Genomic DNA, 18,460 nt, shown 5'->3' on the forward strand with positions numbered 1-18,460 from the left:
AACCAAACTCAGAGAGCACCAAGGCCCCACCGTTCCCCTTCTCCACTCCGCAAACTCCACTCTCTTCTAACATTGATAATGTATGTATATTTTGATAAATGAATAAAAGTTTTGAACACCAAAAGGGAAGAGGGACTTCTCCTTCCTTTAGCCTTTGAAATTCCACACGTACTACAGAGACCCTGTTATTTACTACAAAGAGAATTCTGCAGAGCAGGACTTAAGATGCACAGTAAAAGGACGGCGATTCCTGCTGCAAATCATGGCATTGGAGCTGGTGGATCTGATGGTCTATAAAGCAGCTGTAAACACTGCCATCATAATTACAAGGCAGGTCAAGCTTGATTATTTAGCTTGGATAGAAGAAGCCAGAAATCCTTCATAATTGGCCCACAGAGCCTCTGATAAGATTGTCTGTTGGTAGTGAGGATGAATCATTGACATGCTACAAAGTATTCTTGTCTGAGGAAATTTACAAAGAAAAAGTAAAGAAGAAGAGATATTGAGCCAAGGATTTGTAACAGCGATAATGGCTCCTCCTGCAGGGGTCTTTACGAGGGGGCTTTATCTGGTACGAGATGAATGAGGAAGCAAGAAGCATTTGAAGCAGCATTATTACAAGAAAAGAAACAGAAATCAATCAATGAAAAGAAACAAGATTATTATTGCACTAACTATGGTAAAGAGGAACACGAGGAAAGTTACAAAAAAGATTCACACCAGTAATATGTGTGACCAATGAAAGAAAGATCATAAAACTTCCTTTTTTCGGATGGCTATATGGTTTGGTGTAGTATCTAAGGTGCTGGCCTAGAAACCAGGAAACGGTGAGTTCTAGTTCCACCTTAGGCGTGAAAGCAGCTGGGTAGGCCAGTCACCAGGAGACGGTGAGTTCTAGTTCCATCTTAGCCATGAAAGCAGCTGGGTAACTTTAGGTCAGTCACCAGGCGATGGTGAGTTCTAGTTCCGCCTTGAAAGCCAGCTGGTTGACTTTGGGCCAGTCACCAGGAGACAGTGAGTTATAGTTCCGCCTTAGGCAAGAAAGCGAGCTGGAGGACTTTGGGCTAATCGTCAGGAGATGGTGAGTTCTAGTGCTGCCTTAGGCAAAAAAGCTGGGTGGGTGACTTTGAGCCAATCACCAGGAGATGGTGAGTTCTAGTCCTGCTTTAGGCAAGAAAGCCGGCTGGATGACTTTGGGCCAATCATCAGGAGACGGTGAGTTCTAGTCTCACCTTAGGCAAGAAAAACATATGAGCGACTTTGGGCCAATCTCTCTCTCAGCTCAACCTACCCCACAGGTTTGTTGTTGTGGGGAAAACAGGAAGAAAGAATATTAGGTATGTTCGCCACCTTGAATTAGTAAAGGTGGAGAGTTACAAAAAAGGTGGGCCTTGGAAAGGGATGGTCAGGAAAAATTAATCTTCCGGGAGCACTCATTCAATTGATTCTCTGAGCTCTGTCCAAGGTCCTGAAATATCTGTTTTTTAATCATCCATGTCTTTGAGATTTCTAGAAGGTAGATATCAGTGTTGCTTTGTTGTGATAAAAAGGTACAACGCTCTAGTGCGGTGTTTGTCAACCATGGCAATTTGAAGATGGTAGGACTTCAACTCCCAGAATTCCTCAGCCAGCTGGCTGGAGATTGACAGAAAGCATATACAGGGAGTCCTCACCTATTGTTCAGTGAGCATTCAGAGTTACAACAGTGCTGAAGAAAGAAACGGATGACCGCTCCTCAAGTTGTGGCCATCGCAACGTTCCCACAATAACAATGCATAACCACGATTCGTTGGTAAGCGGTGTGCATTTGGGATGGTTGCAGAGTCCCACAATCTTACGATCGCCGTTTGCAAACTTCACAGTCGGATTCCGTCAATGGGGAAACCAGAAGGATGTCATAAGTTGTAGTTGTATGATGTCATGGTTAACAGCCCGTGGTGATTCGCTTAACAACTGCAGCCGGAACTGGTGTTGTAAGTCAGCATGGTCATGTGACATTGAGCTAAATGACCACACCACTTAGATGCTGGCCCCAATTGCAGCTGGTAAGGGAGCATCAGCTGGACAATACCTGGTTGAGTTTGCATATTATACAGACAAAGGGTCTCCAGGTTTGGCCATTTGGCATGGCTGGCTGAGGAATTCTGGGAGTTGAAGTCCACAAGTCTTAAAGATGCCAAGTTTGGAGAGCCCTGTACCAGACCAGACGGATGCCCAAGTTTGGAACTTGGCATATGGTGCAAACTCTTTCTATGAAAATCGTCTGTTATCACTTCAAGTCCAGCTAGATTCTTAAACTCCAAAAAAGGAAGTTATAAGAATAGTAATAAGCCAATTTAGTTAATCAAACACTCATGAAAGTAGTTTGCACGCATGAAAACCATGATTTATTCAATATAACCCAACTAGCTGAGCTCACACATTAAATTTGGTTGAAAACCGTGATTTACAAGCAAGGAAATGCTGAGTTATAGATACATTTTAAAAATAAGTGAGCCCATCCAGTTGAGTAATGAAGTATTTAGTGCTTTATCATGTGTTTCAACAAATACCAATACGTATAGAAGCCACATTAAAAGCGAACTTTTCCTATGTAATTATTTGTAATGTATTGATAATGATATGATGTTATTGCACTTTAGGTAAGAAAAGGTCCTCCATCAAACAAGATATAAAATTTAAAAATTTATTTGATTACAATTTTCCAAGCACAAACTGGCACTGGATACACTTTTAAAAACTCTTAAAATGTTTTAAAACAGGCTTACATAAAATCTAGACAAAGTTCTGGTAGACACAAAGTATTTACAGATTTATATATACAAAATAACACACACGGATGGTAAGGCCTTGGCTCCCTTCTACCAAGAAAAAAATATCTTTCCAAATCTAGCCAATGCCACAGTGTGAAACATGGTAAGTGGTTCTAAAAATTTCCCGTAGTGGGGGGGGGGGAGAAATAACCAACATTCTTCAACAGCTTACCATTAGGATAAAAGAGCAATAAGAGCATCGAGAAATTTGCTCCTGTCTTCCATTTTCAATTCAATTACTAAAATAATAAAGAAAATAATGTCAGAGGGATCATTCATTATCACGAGTGCATATTCTAAAGCAGGGGTAGGCAACCTCGGCTCTTTTATGACTCATGGACTCAGGAATTCTGGGAGTTGAAGTCCATGAGTCATAAAAGAGCCGAGGTTGCCTAACCCTGTAAAGGATGTCCCAAAGATGCTTTTTTCCCAAAAGGCAACTGGACTTTCTTTTTCATTGAAGACGTTTCGCTTCTCATCCAAGAAGCTTCCTCAGTTCTGCCCGAATGTGGAGGATGGAAGGATTTATATTATATCCTCCATCATTCAGTCAGAACCGAAGCATTGGAGAAGGGAAATGTCTAGTTTTCAAGGAAAAACAAAGTCCACTAGCTTTTTGAAAAAGCATCTTTGGGACAACCATGATCTGGATGACTAAGAATCTTCATAGATATTTTAAAGGAAACTTCAGACCTCTGACTTAATAATCAACAGCCTAATATCCCTCTGTGTTCTTAAGAATCAATTCAGAATTTAAAGCAGTTCATGCAAATTCATTTAGCCTGATACAACACTAAGCTGTATTGTTTTAATGCCTGCAACTAAGCAACTGATGGTCTTCTGGTCACCAACTGATACTCAGGTAAGCAGGAAAGCTTTCAGTAGAAAAAGAAATTAAAATACTTAAACAACTGTGGTGGGAGAGAAACTTGGAGGTTATCTTTAAAAAGAAAAAAGTGACTTGTGACCAGGTTTCACACTTACGACCGTAGTAGCATCCCCACGGTCACGTGATCAAAATTCAGACGCTTGGCAACTGGCTCGAATTTAAGATGGTCGCAGTGTCCTGGCATCATGTGATCCACTTTTGTGACTTTATGACAAGCAAAGTCAATGGGGAAGCCCGATTCACTTTATAAATGTGTTCCTAACTTTACAAGTGCAGTGATTCAACTGCAGCAAGGAATATCGTAAAATGGGGCAAATCTCACTTAACTGTCTCGCTTAGCAACAGAAATTTTGGGTTCAGTTCTGGCCCTAAGTTGGGGACTACCAGAATGTCCTTAGCCAGCAATGTGTAGTAAGTCACACGGGCCAAACTTTTAGCAACTGAATACAGGGAGGCACCATATGTTAGCCTCCAGTTTTATCATCATGCGCTTCATGTATCATCCCACAGGGAAAAATATATGTAACTATTACGTGCTCTATACAACAAAGCCCCAATGAATTTTACTCACTAGACATGTCGAAATGGTTGTGTAAAGTCCGAGAATTGGTGTTTTCGGCAGCTTTTTCAAACGCTCTCCCAAAAAAGCTAAGAAAGAAAGAGAAACACATCTTGGTGAGATACTCGCAACTACACGTCCCACATTTCTGATCTCGCTCGCCACTTATTATTTGCTCTCCACGCTAGATCCCACAACATTCCAGAAGTTCCATTCAGTCACTGAAACAGATGCTCCTCACGGGTCTATCTTCCACACAGCTGAAGAATTTGAGATCAAAGAGACCCTCCTGATCTAAAGGAATCAGCAAGCAAAGCCCTTACTTTTTCTTGTCGGAGCTTTCCGTGTGAGGTGGAGTCCCGACCACGATCACTGTCCCTTGGTCGAGATTCATGGGGGCTGCCATAACCATGGGGAGCAGTTTGCAGCGCTTGTTTCTGGTCTAAAACAAAAGTATATATATCAGAAAAGGGGTCTTGGCTAGACAAAGCTCAAAGGCAGAAGAATCCTAAGACCAAAATTCTGGGTTTGGGGTGCTGGTTTTGTTTGAAGTACAGAGGAAGGGCTAATTTGAGGATTACAGCTATCTGAGGAAGATTGCAGATAAAACAAAAGGCCACTTTTAAGCATCTTAAACAGACTTGGCTTCCACGGATTGCCGTCGCAGCCTGTATACATTGCTTGTTGCACTGCTAAATTTCAGATTTTTATCTCCCTTGCTTTTAACATGGAGAGGGACATACCTCCCAACAATAAAAATAGTTTGGGACAAGATTAAAAGGCTTTTCAGAGGCCACCCACAATACTTATCCAAGTAAGGTTAGCACTGGATTATAGCGGATGATGGATAGAGAATGATATAGGTAGTCCTCAAACTCACAATTCATTTAGTGACCGTTCGAAATTACGACAGCACTGGAAAAAAGTGACTTATGATCCTTTTTCACTCTCACAACCGCTGCAGCATCCTCATGGCCATGGGAGTTATATTCAGATGATTGACAACTGGTTCATATTTATAACAGTTGTGGTGTGATGCCTTTCTGCAAACTTCTGACAAGCAAAGTCAAGGGGGAGGGGAGCCCAATTCACTTAACAACCGCGTGACAAACGTGGCAAGAAAAGTTGTAAAGTAGGGCAAAACTCACTTAACCAATTTCTCATCTAGCAACATCAATTTTGGGCTGAATTGTGGTCGTAAATCAAGGAACTACCCATATTCAGATATATTAACTGGTATTTGTAATAACTATGACAACAGCAAATTGACATGTACATATAACTGCACAAATGGAGCAAACATACAGAAATCATCCCGTTTGATTCATGCTATTTGCATCTCATGACATCATCACATGCCATCATTTCCCCTCCCCCTCTGAACATACTCTGCTACATTATGTTTTGCAAGATGCTACTTTGTTTGCAGTGTTACTTCACCCCAGAATCCAGTGCTATCTAACATGTAATATTTAGAACTAAAAGCCAATCCTGCATTTTTCTTCCCGTTTCATTGTTTTTCCACACTTATTTTAAAGAGCTGAATAAGTTAACTAGGGGCCAAACCAGGCAGGATGTTAAAAAAAATATATATGTTAATGAGCATATTTTATTTTAAGCCATTAGTGGGATGGATTACAGAAACAACATGAGGTAGGAAGCATGTGATGTTTAGTTTTTCACCCAACCCTTAGGCAATCTCGAGGAAAATTCCTCTTTTCAAAACATTGTTTGTTAAGAAAAGCACTGATGCTATTTTTAAAGCAAACTTTATGGTGTGTGAGTCATATCTAGTTTGGGCATTGTTCCGGGTATTTTTTTGGTTAAGGTGGCTTAAATGTCATGTTTCAAAATAACGCCCCTAATGGCAGATGCATTGTAAATTAATAAGTCACTTACAGAAGAAACGAAGGATCTAAGCAGGCACTTGGTGAGCAGACCTAAGGATATTGGCCTGGAGAATAGTTTCACATCTGGCGTACCCTGAAAAAGAAATATTTATAAATAGGTAAGTGGATGGCTGGATAGAAAAATGGATAGATGATAAATGATAGATAGTAGATGGATTATATAGACAGAGAAGATAGATGATGGACAGATGACAGATAAATAGAGTGTAGATAGATAGTAAATAGATTGAGTATAGATATAGATAGATGACAGATGATTGATAGAGTGTAGATAGATAGATTGATTATATAGACAGATAAAGATGTACGATGGATAGATGACAGATAAATAGAGTGTAGATAGATAGTAAATTGAGTATAGATATAGATGGATAGATGACAGATGATTGATAACTAGAGTGTAGATAAATGATAGATAGATAGATAGATAGATAGATAGATAGATAGATAGATAGATAGATAGATAGATAGATAGATAGATAGATGACTGCAGCAAGGTGATGTTCACCTCCATGAGGTAGCAATACAGGAACGGTCCCTGGTTGATGACAAGATTGGTGCAGATGCAGCTGGCCACAGTCTGCTGGATGGCGCACAGCTGTTTTTTGGCCAGCTCCAGTCCTTGAAGCAACTGGCCAAGATTACCCCTGGAAGGAGAAACAAAACGAAGACATTGCTTTTACCCAGAAGGAAAGGAATTCATAATATTCTTGGGAAATGTTCCTTACTATCACCTTAATGCAGAGGCACATTAGTGACAAATATTGGTAGCTTGTTAACTGGATAATATCTACAACTTCTTGATATCAATGGGTGGCAGTAGAGATGGGTAATTTGTGGTATTCTACTCTACTCTACTCTTCAATACGCCATATGGTAATTAGTTCCTCTTCTCTCAAATCATTGCCTTTGATATATCTGTAAAATCTATATATATATATATTAGCATGATGATTTGTTCCTTGTTCTTGTGAACCTCAAGTTTCCTGTGCACACAATCACCTTGTTCCACCCTGAGCAAGCAAGGATTTTACTAAGCTAAGCTGTTTCCATTCCTTCTCACTCATTAGCAAACATCTGCAAATAATAATTTTCTATACACAATTTTAGAGGAGGGGGTCTTTTGCTCTTTCCTTCAGTGGTAACTTGAAGATCTGCGAATTCTCCAGCAGGCCTGCTTGGCTGCAGAATTCTGGGAGTTGAAATCCAGACATCTTTTGCCCAGGTTGAGAAATACTGCCCTATAGCAACATTTGCTAACCTGGCTTCTTCAACATATGCTAGGGTTACAAGAGGGGAAACTGTACATTACCTGGAAAGACTATCCAAAGCTTTGATAAAATTATCGGTTCTGCTCGCTTCCTTTTCCACGTTCTCCATTAACGCTGCCGTGGCATACACAACATCACTGGCTAAAAATTTATTTTTAAAACCAAAATGGACACTGAAGGTCTGCACTCTCAGATCCTTCATTCTGAAAAATAAAGGGGAATCACTGGAAACGTTCAAACAACTTAACGATCACACTCAGACAAGCCGTAGAGTTTGGCTTTTTGTATTAACTTGTTTACGTCTTTTAAGCTTATACAGTTTTTTTTATCTTATATGATTGCAAGTCACCCAGAGATACAAAATGAGGCAAGATGGCCCATACATTTTACAAATAAATAAACATGTGAGTAAATCAGTTCAGAATTCTGTGTCGTTAAAAAAAAAAAGTATCTTACCCAAACTTATTTCCAGATTCTTCGATCATTTCCCGAAGATTCTCTTTCAGGGACATGTCCATGGAATGAAATTTCTGTTTGACTTGCTTTAAAGGCAACCTTAGAAAAACAAATTAAGGAATTAAGTACGTGGGGAGGAACATCTGACACACAGAACTAAGACACTGCCAATCTCTTCCTGCTTATCCGCTAAGTATTGCTAGTTTCTGATAATGGAGCCTTTTATTGAATATTGGAAACTATTTTACTCAGATTCAAATCAGGTCCCAGTACTGACCAGTGGTAGGAGTTTTGCAAAATTTCAGGGGTTTTCTTTCTAATTGCTCCAGAAACATTGGGTTTGAATCTTCTACACATAAGAGGTTGTGAAAAAACAGACAACCAAAGTGATAGGAAGCTGACTTTGCTTAGCAACCTGGTTCAACTCTGGTTACATGGGTCTTCAAACCTGGCAACTTCTAAGACTTGTGAACTTCAACTCCCAGAATTCCTCAGCCAGCCATGAGAAGTCCACCAGTCTTGAAGTTGCCAAGGAGACCCCCTACTCCAGTCTTAGACAAGGCTACCCACGCTCTTTAATTCCTTCAAAATTACCATCCATGGCCATCATCCCGATTTGGGTTTGTTTTTTTTCCCCTTTTCAATTCCCAACTCTCTTGATTAACTTACCCCATGTCAGCCAGGAATTCTTGCAGTCTTTTTTGGCCTTGAACAGACCAAAGCTTGAAGCTGGCAGACGTGTAACAAGTATTGCGTAGACTTTCGTACAGAGACCAATGCTGATAAAGAGCAAGGCACAAGCTAAGGCCATCCAGAATTAAGAAGAATAAAAAGGAATGAGTGTGATTTGGGCTGGCAATGCTTATTTCACCTCTTCTGTCATTTTCTTCTCCATAAATGTTGACTAGGTTGGCTTATGCAGATTAACCAAGGTTTTATATTATACTTCTAAAATTATTATAGCCTCATGAACAAATCTGAGGTCTTCCCTCCCCCCCCCCAATATTTCTGATGTGGAGATTAAAGCAGAAATGCACGGAGTTATTCAAGGCCTTTTGAAAAGCACTGGAACATTTTTTTTTCCGGCCTCCCTCTGAAATATTCTGAACCACAATCTATTTTTGCTCATAACTTGCTGCTCTACGGTATGATTAGTGGTGCACTAATTTGCACCTTCTCTCCATCTCATTTTTTGGAAAGCAAAAGCACCAAGAACACTTAATTTCATTGTGAGTTACACAATGACAATAAAGATATTCTATTCTATTCTATTCCTTTTCTCTATTCTATTCTATTCTATCTCTATTCTATTCCTTTTCTCTATTCTATTCTATTCCTTTTCTCTATTCTATTCTATTCTATTCCTTTTCTCTATTCTATTCTATTCTATTCCATTTCTCTATTCTATTCTATTCCATTTCTCTATTCTATTCTATTCTATTCTATTCTATTCCTTTTCTCTATTCTATTCTATCTCTATATCTATTCTATTCTATTCCTTTTCTCTATTCTATTCTATCTCTATTCTATTCTATTCTATTCTATTCTATTCTATTGTTATCTTGGCTCTCTAAGTCACAATTAGCATCAAAGGTGGAACCAAGGGACTCTTCAGTGAAATACTGCTTAAAAAATAGGACTAGATTTGGAAAATGGACCAGCAGGGAAAAGGTGGACAGAGAGACAGAAGCTCCCACACTCAAAAACTGCAAGGATTGGGGCTGGGAGAAGTGGCCCCTCATCAGGACTGATCTGAGCCAATGACTTCACCGTGACAATTCAATGTGTATCAAGTTGCCGCTGAAGCCCTGAACAATTTCCATCACCCTTGGAAGGATACTCGTATTCGAAGGCGATCCTCATGCAGTCGATAGAAAGGGAGTTGTCTTCATCCCCGTTGCGATGATTATGCCGAGTGACGTGACGCTGGAGAGTCCCGACGTCCGTCACGTACTTCATTCTTCCATTCAAGAAAAACCAAGGCAAAATATTATTGATTGATGGCGAGGCGTAGCTGCCTTGCCTCTTTTTCGAACATCGAAGCTCAGGAAATGAAAATGTTTTCTGAGACAATGTTGGGAAAGAGCTCATTTGGGAAAGATTTTAGGTCCCATGCTGAAGAAATTCTTGGCTCAAGAAACACCAGGACATTTATGGATTTGGAGGAGCACATGATTTAAAGGAGGCATCAAGTTTTCACTTACTGAGTGATTCTGTCTTGGATCCACTGGTCCGTTAGCCCAACCACAGCCCACCTTAAAAAAAAGAAAGAAAAAGAATCGAGACTTGTACATATTGCCTTTTACCTGTACAGGTAGCCCTCGACTTACAACAGTTCACTTAGCGACCGTTCGAAGTTACAACGGCACTAAAAAAAGTGACATATGACCGTTTTTCACAGTTACGACTTTTGCAGCATCGCCATGATCAGGTGATCAAAATTCAGCTGCTTGACAACTGGTTCACACTTATGACCGCTGCAGCGTCCCGGGGCCATGTGGTCACTTTTTGTGACCTTCCGACAAGCATTGGGGAAGTCAGATTCACTTAACAACCGGGTTACTAACTAATCAACTGCAGTGATTCACTTAACAACGGTGGCAAGAAAAGTCGTAAAATGGGGCCAAACTCACTTAACAAATATCTCACTTAGCAACAGGCGTTTTGGGCTCAGTTGTGGTCGTAAGCCGAGGATGACCTATATAGTGGCCAAAGTCTAGGAAGGGATTTCTCAAGAAGTCAAAACCATTTCCAAATAGGTTCAGTGACATCCAGGTCATAGCCACAAACCAACGGCCTCCCTTGTCTAGTTGAGCATGCAGTTACTTTATACAGTTATTTTATTATTCTGATTAAAGACTCACTCCCACATTTTTTTTAATTTCTGTGCTTTGAAAAGTCTAAGGGCAGAACCTGAAGCTTCTTGCATGCAAAGTGTTTGTATGAGGATATATTAATGCTAGTCCTCAACTTATAATCATTCGCTGAGAGACTGTCTGAAGTTACAGGACACCGAAAAAGAGAAACCGATGACCCATTTTTACACTTAGGACCATTGCAGCATCCCAGGTCACGTGATCAAAATCCAGGTGCTTGTATTTATGACCGTTATGGCAAAATGGGGTGATGTGATCATTATGACTGGATTATTTTATTGTTTTACGACTGTTTTTAATTTTGTACGCCGCCCTGAGTCCTTTGGGATTGGGCGGCATATAAATATTTGTAAATAAATAAATAAATAAATTTACAACTTTCTCAGCTGGCTTCCGACGAGCAAAGTCGACAGGGAAACTGGATTTGCTTAAAGACAATTATGATTCGTTTAAGAGCCGCAGTGATTCGTTTAACAGCCATGGTAATAAAAAAAATAGTCATAAAATCAGATGTGGCTCCCTTTACAACCAGCGTGTGTAGCAATGGCAATTCTGGTCCATTCCAGCTGTGATTGTGAGTTAAGGACTATTAGTACGATGTAGCTAGGATTGTTTATTGTGCCTATGAGGACACCCTTACAACTTAATTGTTTTTCTTCAGTGGAACAACCCGTTTTCAAGAAAGAGGGAGGGAGAGGAGCTTTGAACTTCAAATTAGCAATATCGCAAACAAGACCACCTACCACAGCATGTCGTTCAAGTCTTTGGACATGACCCATGCCAAATCAAACATCATCATGGCAGACTGCAAAGGGGAAAACAAGGACATGATCAGCGTTAAAAAGAAGCTGTCAAGAAAGCAAATCCCTTTTTTTTCCCCTTGTAAGAGATTTATTTTCCACAAAGTCTCATGAAATGTCAATCACTTATTTTTTTATTTTTTGTATAGATTTTATTAGTTTTTATAGGGTTAGGGATAAGGTGGTGTCGGGATTAGGGTTTGGGTTTTTCCAAATAACATTTTCAATATTTAGCAAACAGCATAATGTCTGGGTACATGTATTTAACTATACAATAATAGATATAGTTAATTATCATAAACAATATGTTAATTCATCATTCAATAGCCTTCTTCTTACTAACACAGATTCAAAATTACACATCACATTCTTTTCTCTCTCTTTTCAGGGATACAGATAGTCCTCGACTTACAACAGTTCATTTAGCGACCGTTCCAAGTTACAGCGGCACTGAAAAACGGGAGTTATAACCGTTCTTCACACTTACAACAACTGCAGCATCCACATGGTCAAGTGATCAAAATTTATGATTCTAAGTGAGACAGTTGTTAAGTGAATTTTGCTCCATTTTACGACCTGTCTTGCCACGCTTGTTAAGTGAATCGCTGCAGTTGTTAAGTTAGTAACAACAGTTGTTAAGTTAACCTGGCTTCTCTATTGACTTTGCTTATCAGACGGTTACAAAAGAGGGTCACATGGCCCTGGGACACTGCGACCGTCATAAATACCCGTCAGTTGCCAAGCGTGTGAATTTTGATCACGTGAGGCTGCAATGGTCGTAAGTGTGCAAAACGGCCGTAGGTCACTTTTTCAGTGCCGCTGTAACTTTGAACGGTCACGAAATGAACTGTTGTAAGTTGAGGACTACCTGTACAGGAGCTGCTCAAAGACCAGGTGGATTTTCCACCGAAGGTAGCATAAAATCTTTAAGTTAGCTTTCTAGAAATTAAGACCTGCAGTAATCCCTTTCACTTAAAAAAGGAATGAATCAGACTGTGAAGATTCAATACGTACTGATGTCCCGTGATATTCGTACTGCTCATAGTCAAAAAGAATTTCTTGCCTAAATAAAAAGGGAGGAAAAAAAATCAGCAAGTTTTTTTCTGCTATGATCATAAATTGAAATACCCAGTAAGCAGATAGCTTGGGTCACGTACCTGCGTGCCTCCCATTCTCTTCTTTCGCGTCTTTTCATTGTTCTTTCTACCACTTCCTATGCAGAGATTAGGATAAACAATGATCAATCAGAATAGAGTTGGAAGGGACCTTGGAGGTCTTCTAGTCCAACCGTCTGCTCAAGCAGGAGACCCTATTCCATTTCAGACAAATGGCTGTCCAGTCTTTTCTTAAAAACCTCCAGTGATGGAGCACCCACAACGTCTGGATGGAAGCCCTTCCACTGACTAATTGTTTTCACTGTCAGGAAGTTTCTGTTTTAATTCCAAGGTTGCTTCTCTCCTTGATTAGTTTCCATCCGTTGTTTCTTGTCCTGTCTTCAGGTGCTTTGGAAAATAAATTGACCCCCTCCTTGTGGCAGCCTCTCAAATACTGGAATCCTGCTGTCATGTCCTCCTTAGTCCTTCTTTTCTCTAGACTGGCTATACCCAATTCCTGCAACCGTTTTTGTCTCGAATGATTTATCAATTGATTTGAAATATGATTTGCTCAAATAGACAAAGTGGTAAAAGTAAATGTTAGGAGTAGGATGTACGGGTAATCCTCAACTTACAACCATTCCTTTAGTGACCATTCAAAGTTGCAAGGGCACTGAAAAACTGGCTTACAAATGGCCCCCTTGATTACATGATCAAAATTCAGGTATTTGGCAACCAGCATGTATTTACCAGGGTTGCAGCATCCCAAGATCATAGGATCGTCATCTGCAACCTTTCACCATGGCAAAAGGTAATAAAAGTGGGCATGGCTCATTTAACAACTGTCTTATTTAGAAACAAAAGTTCTGGTTCCACTTGTGGTCGTAAGTCAAGAACTGCCTGTACCTTGTTTAACCTCCACCAGTGAATCCCATGTTTAGGTCCAAATTATGTATTTAAACCTGGCTTAATTTCGATGTGTACGTTAATGTAACTTTACTAACATGAGGTCCAATCTAAAATTGATTGGGGTATTCTGGGCTGAACTGAAAATAGATAGCAAAGCAGAATCCAGAAATATTATTATTTATGAATATGAAAGACACAGAAAACATCCCTAGAACTGTTGAAGTAGCATAGTAAAAAAATCCAAAGCTTATGATTTGCTTTAATTTTGGAAAGAAACAAACATGAATGGAAATATTCTGAAGATTCTAGACTGAAATACTTTCAAAATGTTATTGGAATCATTAGCTGCTGCCTTGGTTTAGATCAATGCCTAGGCAAAAATACCCTAAAAATAATCGATTCAATGTTACAATTGACAACAGTGTAACATTTGACAATGAAACATTTTTAACTTTAAAAATCCCCACATTCCTTAAAAAGAAAGGATTACAACTTGAGTTAGTTTCAAATGATAAGAGAGCCATGAACCAAAACAAAGGAGCAAATGTTTTTCAAAAATAACTTTCCCTCCCTGGAAGAGACTTGTATATTTTGATACATCTTTTACTTACCGTAGTACAGTCCCTGTTAAATTACCTTAATCTATTGATAAATATGACTTTCCTTTAAAATGCCATTTTATTGTAACTGGCTCAAAGCTCACCTCTTCAAATCGTCTCCGTTTTCCCGCAGGCTCTGATCCATCGCTTTCATTCCCAGAATCCTCCTCTTCCTCCTTGAAAATATCATCATAAGCAGGAATCTCCAGGTCGTCCTCTTGCTTGACCAGGAGTTTGATCTAGTAAAATTTAAATAAAACCACTGTAAATTCCAGTAATGACCTTGGCGAAACACAAGAAGCCGGTAGAATTTATCATTGATTATGGAAAATTTTAGACCACACAGTAAAATATTTTACATTATACTAAATTTAAAACCTGTACTACCAAATTCCATCTCCATCTCCATCTTTCCTCCAATTGCATGACTGCCATGTACATTGGTAAACCGATTGCTGATGTTTTTTAATCCCACCTTTAGATTTTTTTTTAATCACTTGAAGGTGGCGAACATACCTAATACAGGTAAATTTACAACGACTGTAAATTTCCAGTAACTGATAATAAAAAGTCAGCATCCCCAGTCATTATTAAATTGCTCAGATAACAGCACAGGATCCACTGAGGAGAACTTGCCACCATCCTGTAGATGGTGGGCCTCGTTTATGATGTCAACCTTTTTTCTCAAAAAGGAGAACTTACTTGCGTCTCATTGTAAACGTTCACTACATTGATAGGTCTATGAGTATCGCAAACAAAGAACAGAGTATCGGCTTCAGGTTGAAGGATTTCCAGCAGGTCAATGTTGGCCCCGCAGTTTAAGAGCACAAAGTGTTTGAACTGTAAATAAAAGCAGGTAGGTTGTGGAAATAAATCTGCATGAAAGGCTGTGTAATCAATCAATCAATCTATCTATCTATCTGTCCACCTTTCCATCCATCCATCCCTACTTAACTGCTCTATCTATCTCTCTCGTCTATCTGTCTGTCTGTCTATCTATCTATATATCTGAATGTCCACCTATCCTTCCATCCATCCATCCCTACTTAACTGCTCTATCCATCTGTCTAGCTATCATCTATCTATCTGACTGTCCACCTATCCATCCATCCATCCATCCTTACTTAACTGCTCTATCCGTCTCTCTCTCGTCTGTCTGTCTATCTATCTATCTGTCCACCTATCCATCCATCCATCCCTACTTAACTGCTCTATCCGTCTCTCTCTTGTCTGTCTGTCTGTCTATCTATCTATCTATCTATCTGTCTGTCTATCTATCTATCTGACTGTCCACCTATCCATCCATCCATCCCTACTTAACTGCTCTATCCATCTCTCTCGTCTGCCTGCCTGCCTGCCTATCTATCTATCTTAGATAATGTACAGTAGATTCAAGAGAAAGAGACTGTATTCCATCCCTCTTATTTGTATTTTATATATGTCCCATTTTTTTTTTCTTTACCTGATCCTTATGTTCTAGAAATGCTATTTCCAGTTCTTGCCATCCAGATACCGGGACTAATGTATATTGCACATGATCACACTGAAATAAAGCCTGAAGAAAAACGAAGGCTAGATTTAAGAGCAAAGATTAATACTGTCCCTTCACTTAACTGAGTACAGCAATAGGAGCATCCAAGCAAGTTTTTTGAGCAACTGTACATATATCAATTATATTTAAAGACAAACAAGCTAGAACTGTAGAGCTTTGTTAATTGCTCATGTTGTTTAACACTCTAATTTTGTATTTTTACTGTATTTAAGATAACAAATGATTCATAGGCTGGAAGGAAATTGGCATTTTATCATGGAAATCATCAAAATCATGCAAGGAAGATTTTTTTCTCTTTCTGTAAAGTTATTTCTGTAAATATTTTATCTATATTTATACATTTTATTTGCCATCCAACTTATATCTAATGACTCTATACTAATTGCATACTAATTCATTTATCGTTAGAAGAGCATCCTAAGAGCATTTACTATAGGAAAGATCTGGTGTATATTTGGAAGTAATTGTAACTGAAAGTAATGAAAATAAGATGAACTCCTTCAATTACCTCACCCTTGGGCCATTGTCCCTGGTTGCCTTGCAAGAAGGATACTAACAGTATATTCATTTATTTGGAAATATTCATTGCGTGCTTATTTACAGTTCTTTTACCCCATTGCACAATATTTCGTCACTTGTACACTCAAAATACTTGAAGGGCAGACTTACCTGGAGGATTTTACAAGCACATAATGCATCTATGTCTGACGCCACCAGAAGCAGCACCCGCTATAAGAAAATATAAATGTTAGTTAGCAACTACCAGGTTGTTTTTCTAGTTAGAAGCAGCAGTTCAATCCATCTTCAGTCTGGTCAATTTCATCTTCACCTTCTCAATTTCAGGGGCTTTGCTTACTTCCACAAAGTCAGTTCTGAAATGTTTTCTCCCATTTCAGAGCTTGGTCTCATCCAAAGGGATCTCCTTGGCCATGCTCTAACCCCAAGGCACTACAATGTCTATCCTCCCCAGCCACCAGACCCTAAAACCCTGAAAGGGAAACACACATACACACACCAGGCCCAGCTCCACAACCCTGGCAGAGGAGGCCTGTTCGACAGCCCCACCAGGTGCAAAGCCTTTACATGGTGGGATGCAATACCCATCCTCCCCAGCCATCAGTCCCCCAAACCCCGAAAGGGTAACACACAAACACACACACACCAGGCCCAGCTCCACAACCCTGGCAGAGGCCTGTTCAACAGCCTCCCCAGATAAGCCTCCAGATGCAAAGCCTTTACATGGTGGAATACAATACCCATCCTCCCCAGCCATCAGTCCCCAAAACCTTGAAAGGGAAACACACCAACATACACACACACACACACACACATCAGGTCCAGCTCCACCACCCTGGCAGAGGAGGCCGATACAACAAGCCCCAGCAGATCAGCCCGCCGAGGCCAAGCTTTTTTTTAATGGTGGCGTGCAAGACCCATCCTCCCCAGCCACCCCTCCTTCCCCAAACATATCCCTGGGCTCTGCCCACCTCCATCTGCCTCATCCCAACCCTGTCCCAAGCCAGCCTGTTGGCACAAAGGTGGGCTACAACCCCCAAGCTGGACTACAATACCCAAGCTGGACTACAACGCCCACCCTCCCCAGCCACGACTCCGGCTCTTTCAAGCATGGAAAGGGAAAACCCTCAACTTCCTCTGTCCAGGCCCAACTCCATTCCGTTCCTTCCCCTCCGCCCTCCCCCTCAGCAGTGTTTGCTTGCACAACAGCCAGATCGGGTAGACCCACTGAGGGGGGGGGCGAAGGATGACAAGCCCCATGCTCCTCAGCCGCCGCCTCCCCCTCCTCCTGACCCCCGAGAAGCTCCAGCCCCCTTACCTGGCTCACGACCACCTCGTAAAACTCCTTCCGAAAGTCTGTCAGGAACATGACCGGCCGCGGAGGCAACAATGGCGGCCGAGCGCGAGAAGAAAGACCCGCTTCAAGGAAGGCGCCAAAGCAGCGCCTTTCCTCATTGGCCGCGACGCTTACGGAAACCGACCAATCGGAGACCGAGGATCTCGCTCGGACGGGCGGGGTGGGCGGGTTTCACCCATTCAGCTCCGCCCTCTCCTGCCCCGCCGCTCTCAAAGAGCGCAGAGAACAGAAGGGGGATACGGTCTTTAGAGTTTCAGAGAGAGACTTCCGGCTCGCAATGGCCTCATGCCATACGTTGCAGGGCCAAAAGGGTGGAAATAGGTGCTTAAAGATAATCGCAGATGGGGGAAGAGAGGGTCCCGTCTCTTTCCAAGGCTTGAAATAATTAAATCGGAACACGTAGAAAGAAGCAGATATAATTTTTGTTTTGTTTTGGGGGAAGCAGACTTCTGTTCTTAATAAACAATCCCCATCAATTGTCCCCATGCATTTTCCCGTTCCTCTCCGCAGCGCCTAAACAGTACCGGTAATAGATATCGCAAAGCAAGACTGCTTAACTCTTGGGCCAGGAGGGTCACCGCCATTTTTTTTTTCCTTTCAGGAGGAAAACAAAAACAGAGTGAGCATAGTAAGGGCAAAATTGGCGGCCGCCATCTTTGATGGGGGCATTCCCTTGCCTATAACGTTCCCCGCTCTCGGTCTTGAGTTGATAAACGCCCCTAAAAACAAGCCTAGACGTTTTATGAGGAAAGCCGTGTGGGCATTCTTCCAGGAGACTCGACTGCTTTGACTATGAGGGGAAAACGGGTAGATTTACAGTTCCGCTTGAGTCGTTTGCGCGCCACCGGAACACAAATAT

General features: G+C 40.8%; 1 protein-coding gene across 1 annotated transcript; it reads right to left on the reverse strand.

Annotated features, from left to right (window-relative positions):
- Positions 1-2,676: 2,676 nt before the first annotated feature.
- Positions 2,677-17,678, reverse strand: CDC45 (cell division cycle 45). Its single transcript, XM_039332348.1, has 18 exons — positions 17,563-17,678; positions 16,398-16,457; positions 15,639-15,731; positions 14,879-15,016; positions 14,281-14,415; positions 12,732-12,787; positions 12,589-12,637; positions 11,518-11,579; positions 10,103-10,153; positions 9,739-9,858; positions 8,568-8,699; positions 7,899-7,997; positions 7,484-7,645; positions 6,680-6,818; positions 6,161-6,244; positions 4,585-4,703; positions 4,274-4,350; positions 2,677-3,052 (listed from the first exon to the last, which is right to left on the reverse strand). The coding sequence occupies exons 1-18, from the start codon at positions 17,611-17,613 to the stop codon at positions 2,988-2,990; spliced, it is 1,692 nt and encodes a 563-aa protein (XP_039188282.1). The 5' UTR covers positions 17,614-17,678; the 3' UTR covers positions 2,677-2,987.
- Between the last annotated feature and the right edge of the window lie 782 nt (positions 17,679-18,460).

The sequence above is a fragment of the Crotalus tigris genome, unplaced genomic scaffold (genome assembly GCF_016545835.1).
Source record: "Crotalus tigris isolate CLP2741 ecotype Arizona unplaced genomic scaffold, ASM1654583v1 scf7180000024461.2689607, whole genome shotgun sequence".
In the NCBI taxonomy this organism is placed as follows: domain Eukaryota; kingdom Metazoa; phylum Chordata; class Lepidosauria; order Squamata; family Viperidae; genus Crotalus; species Crotalus tigris.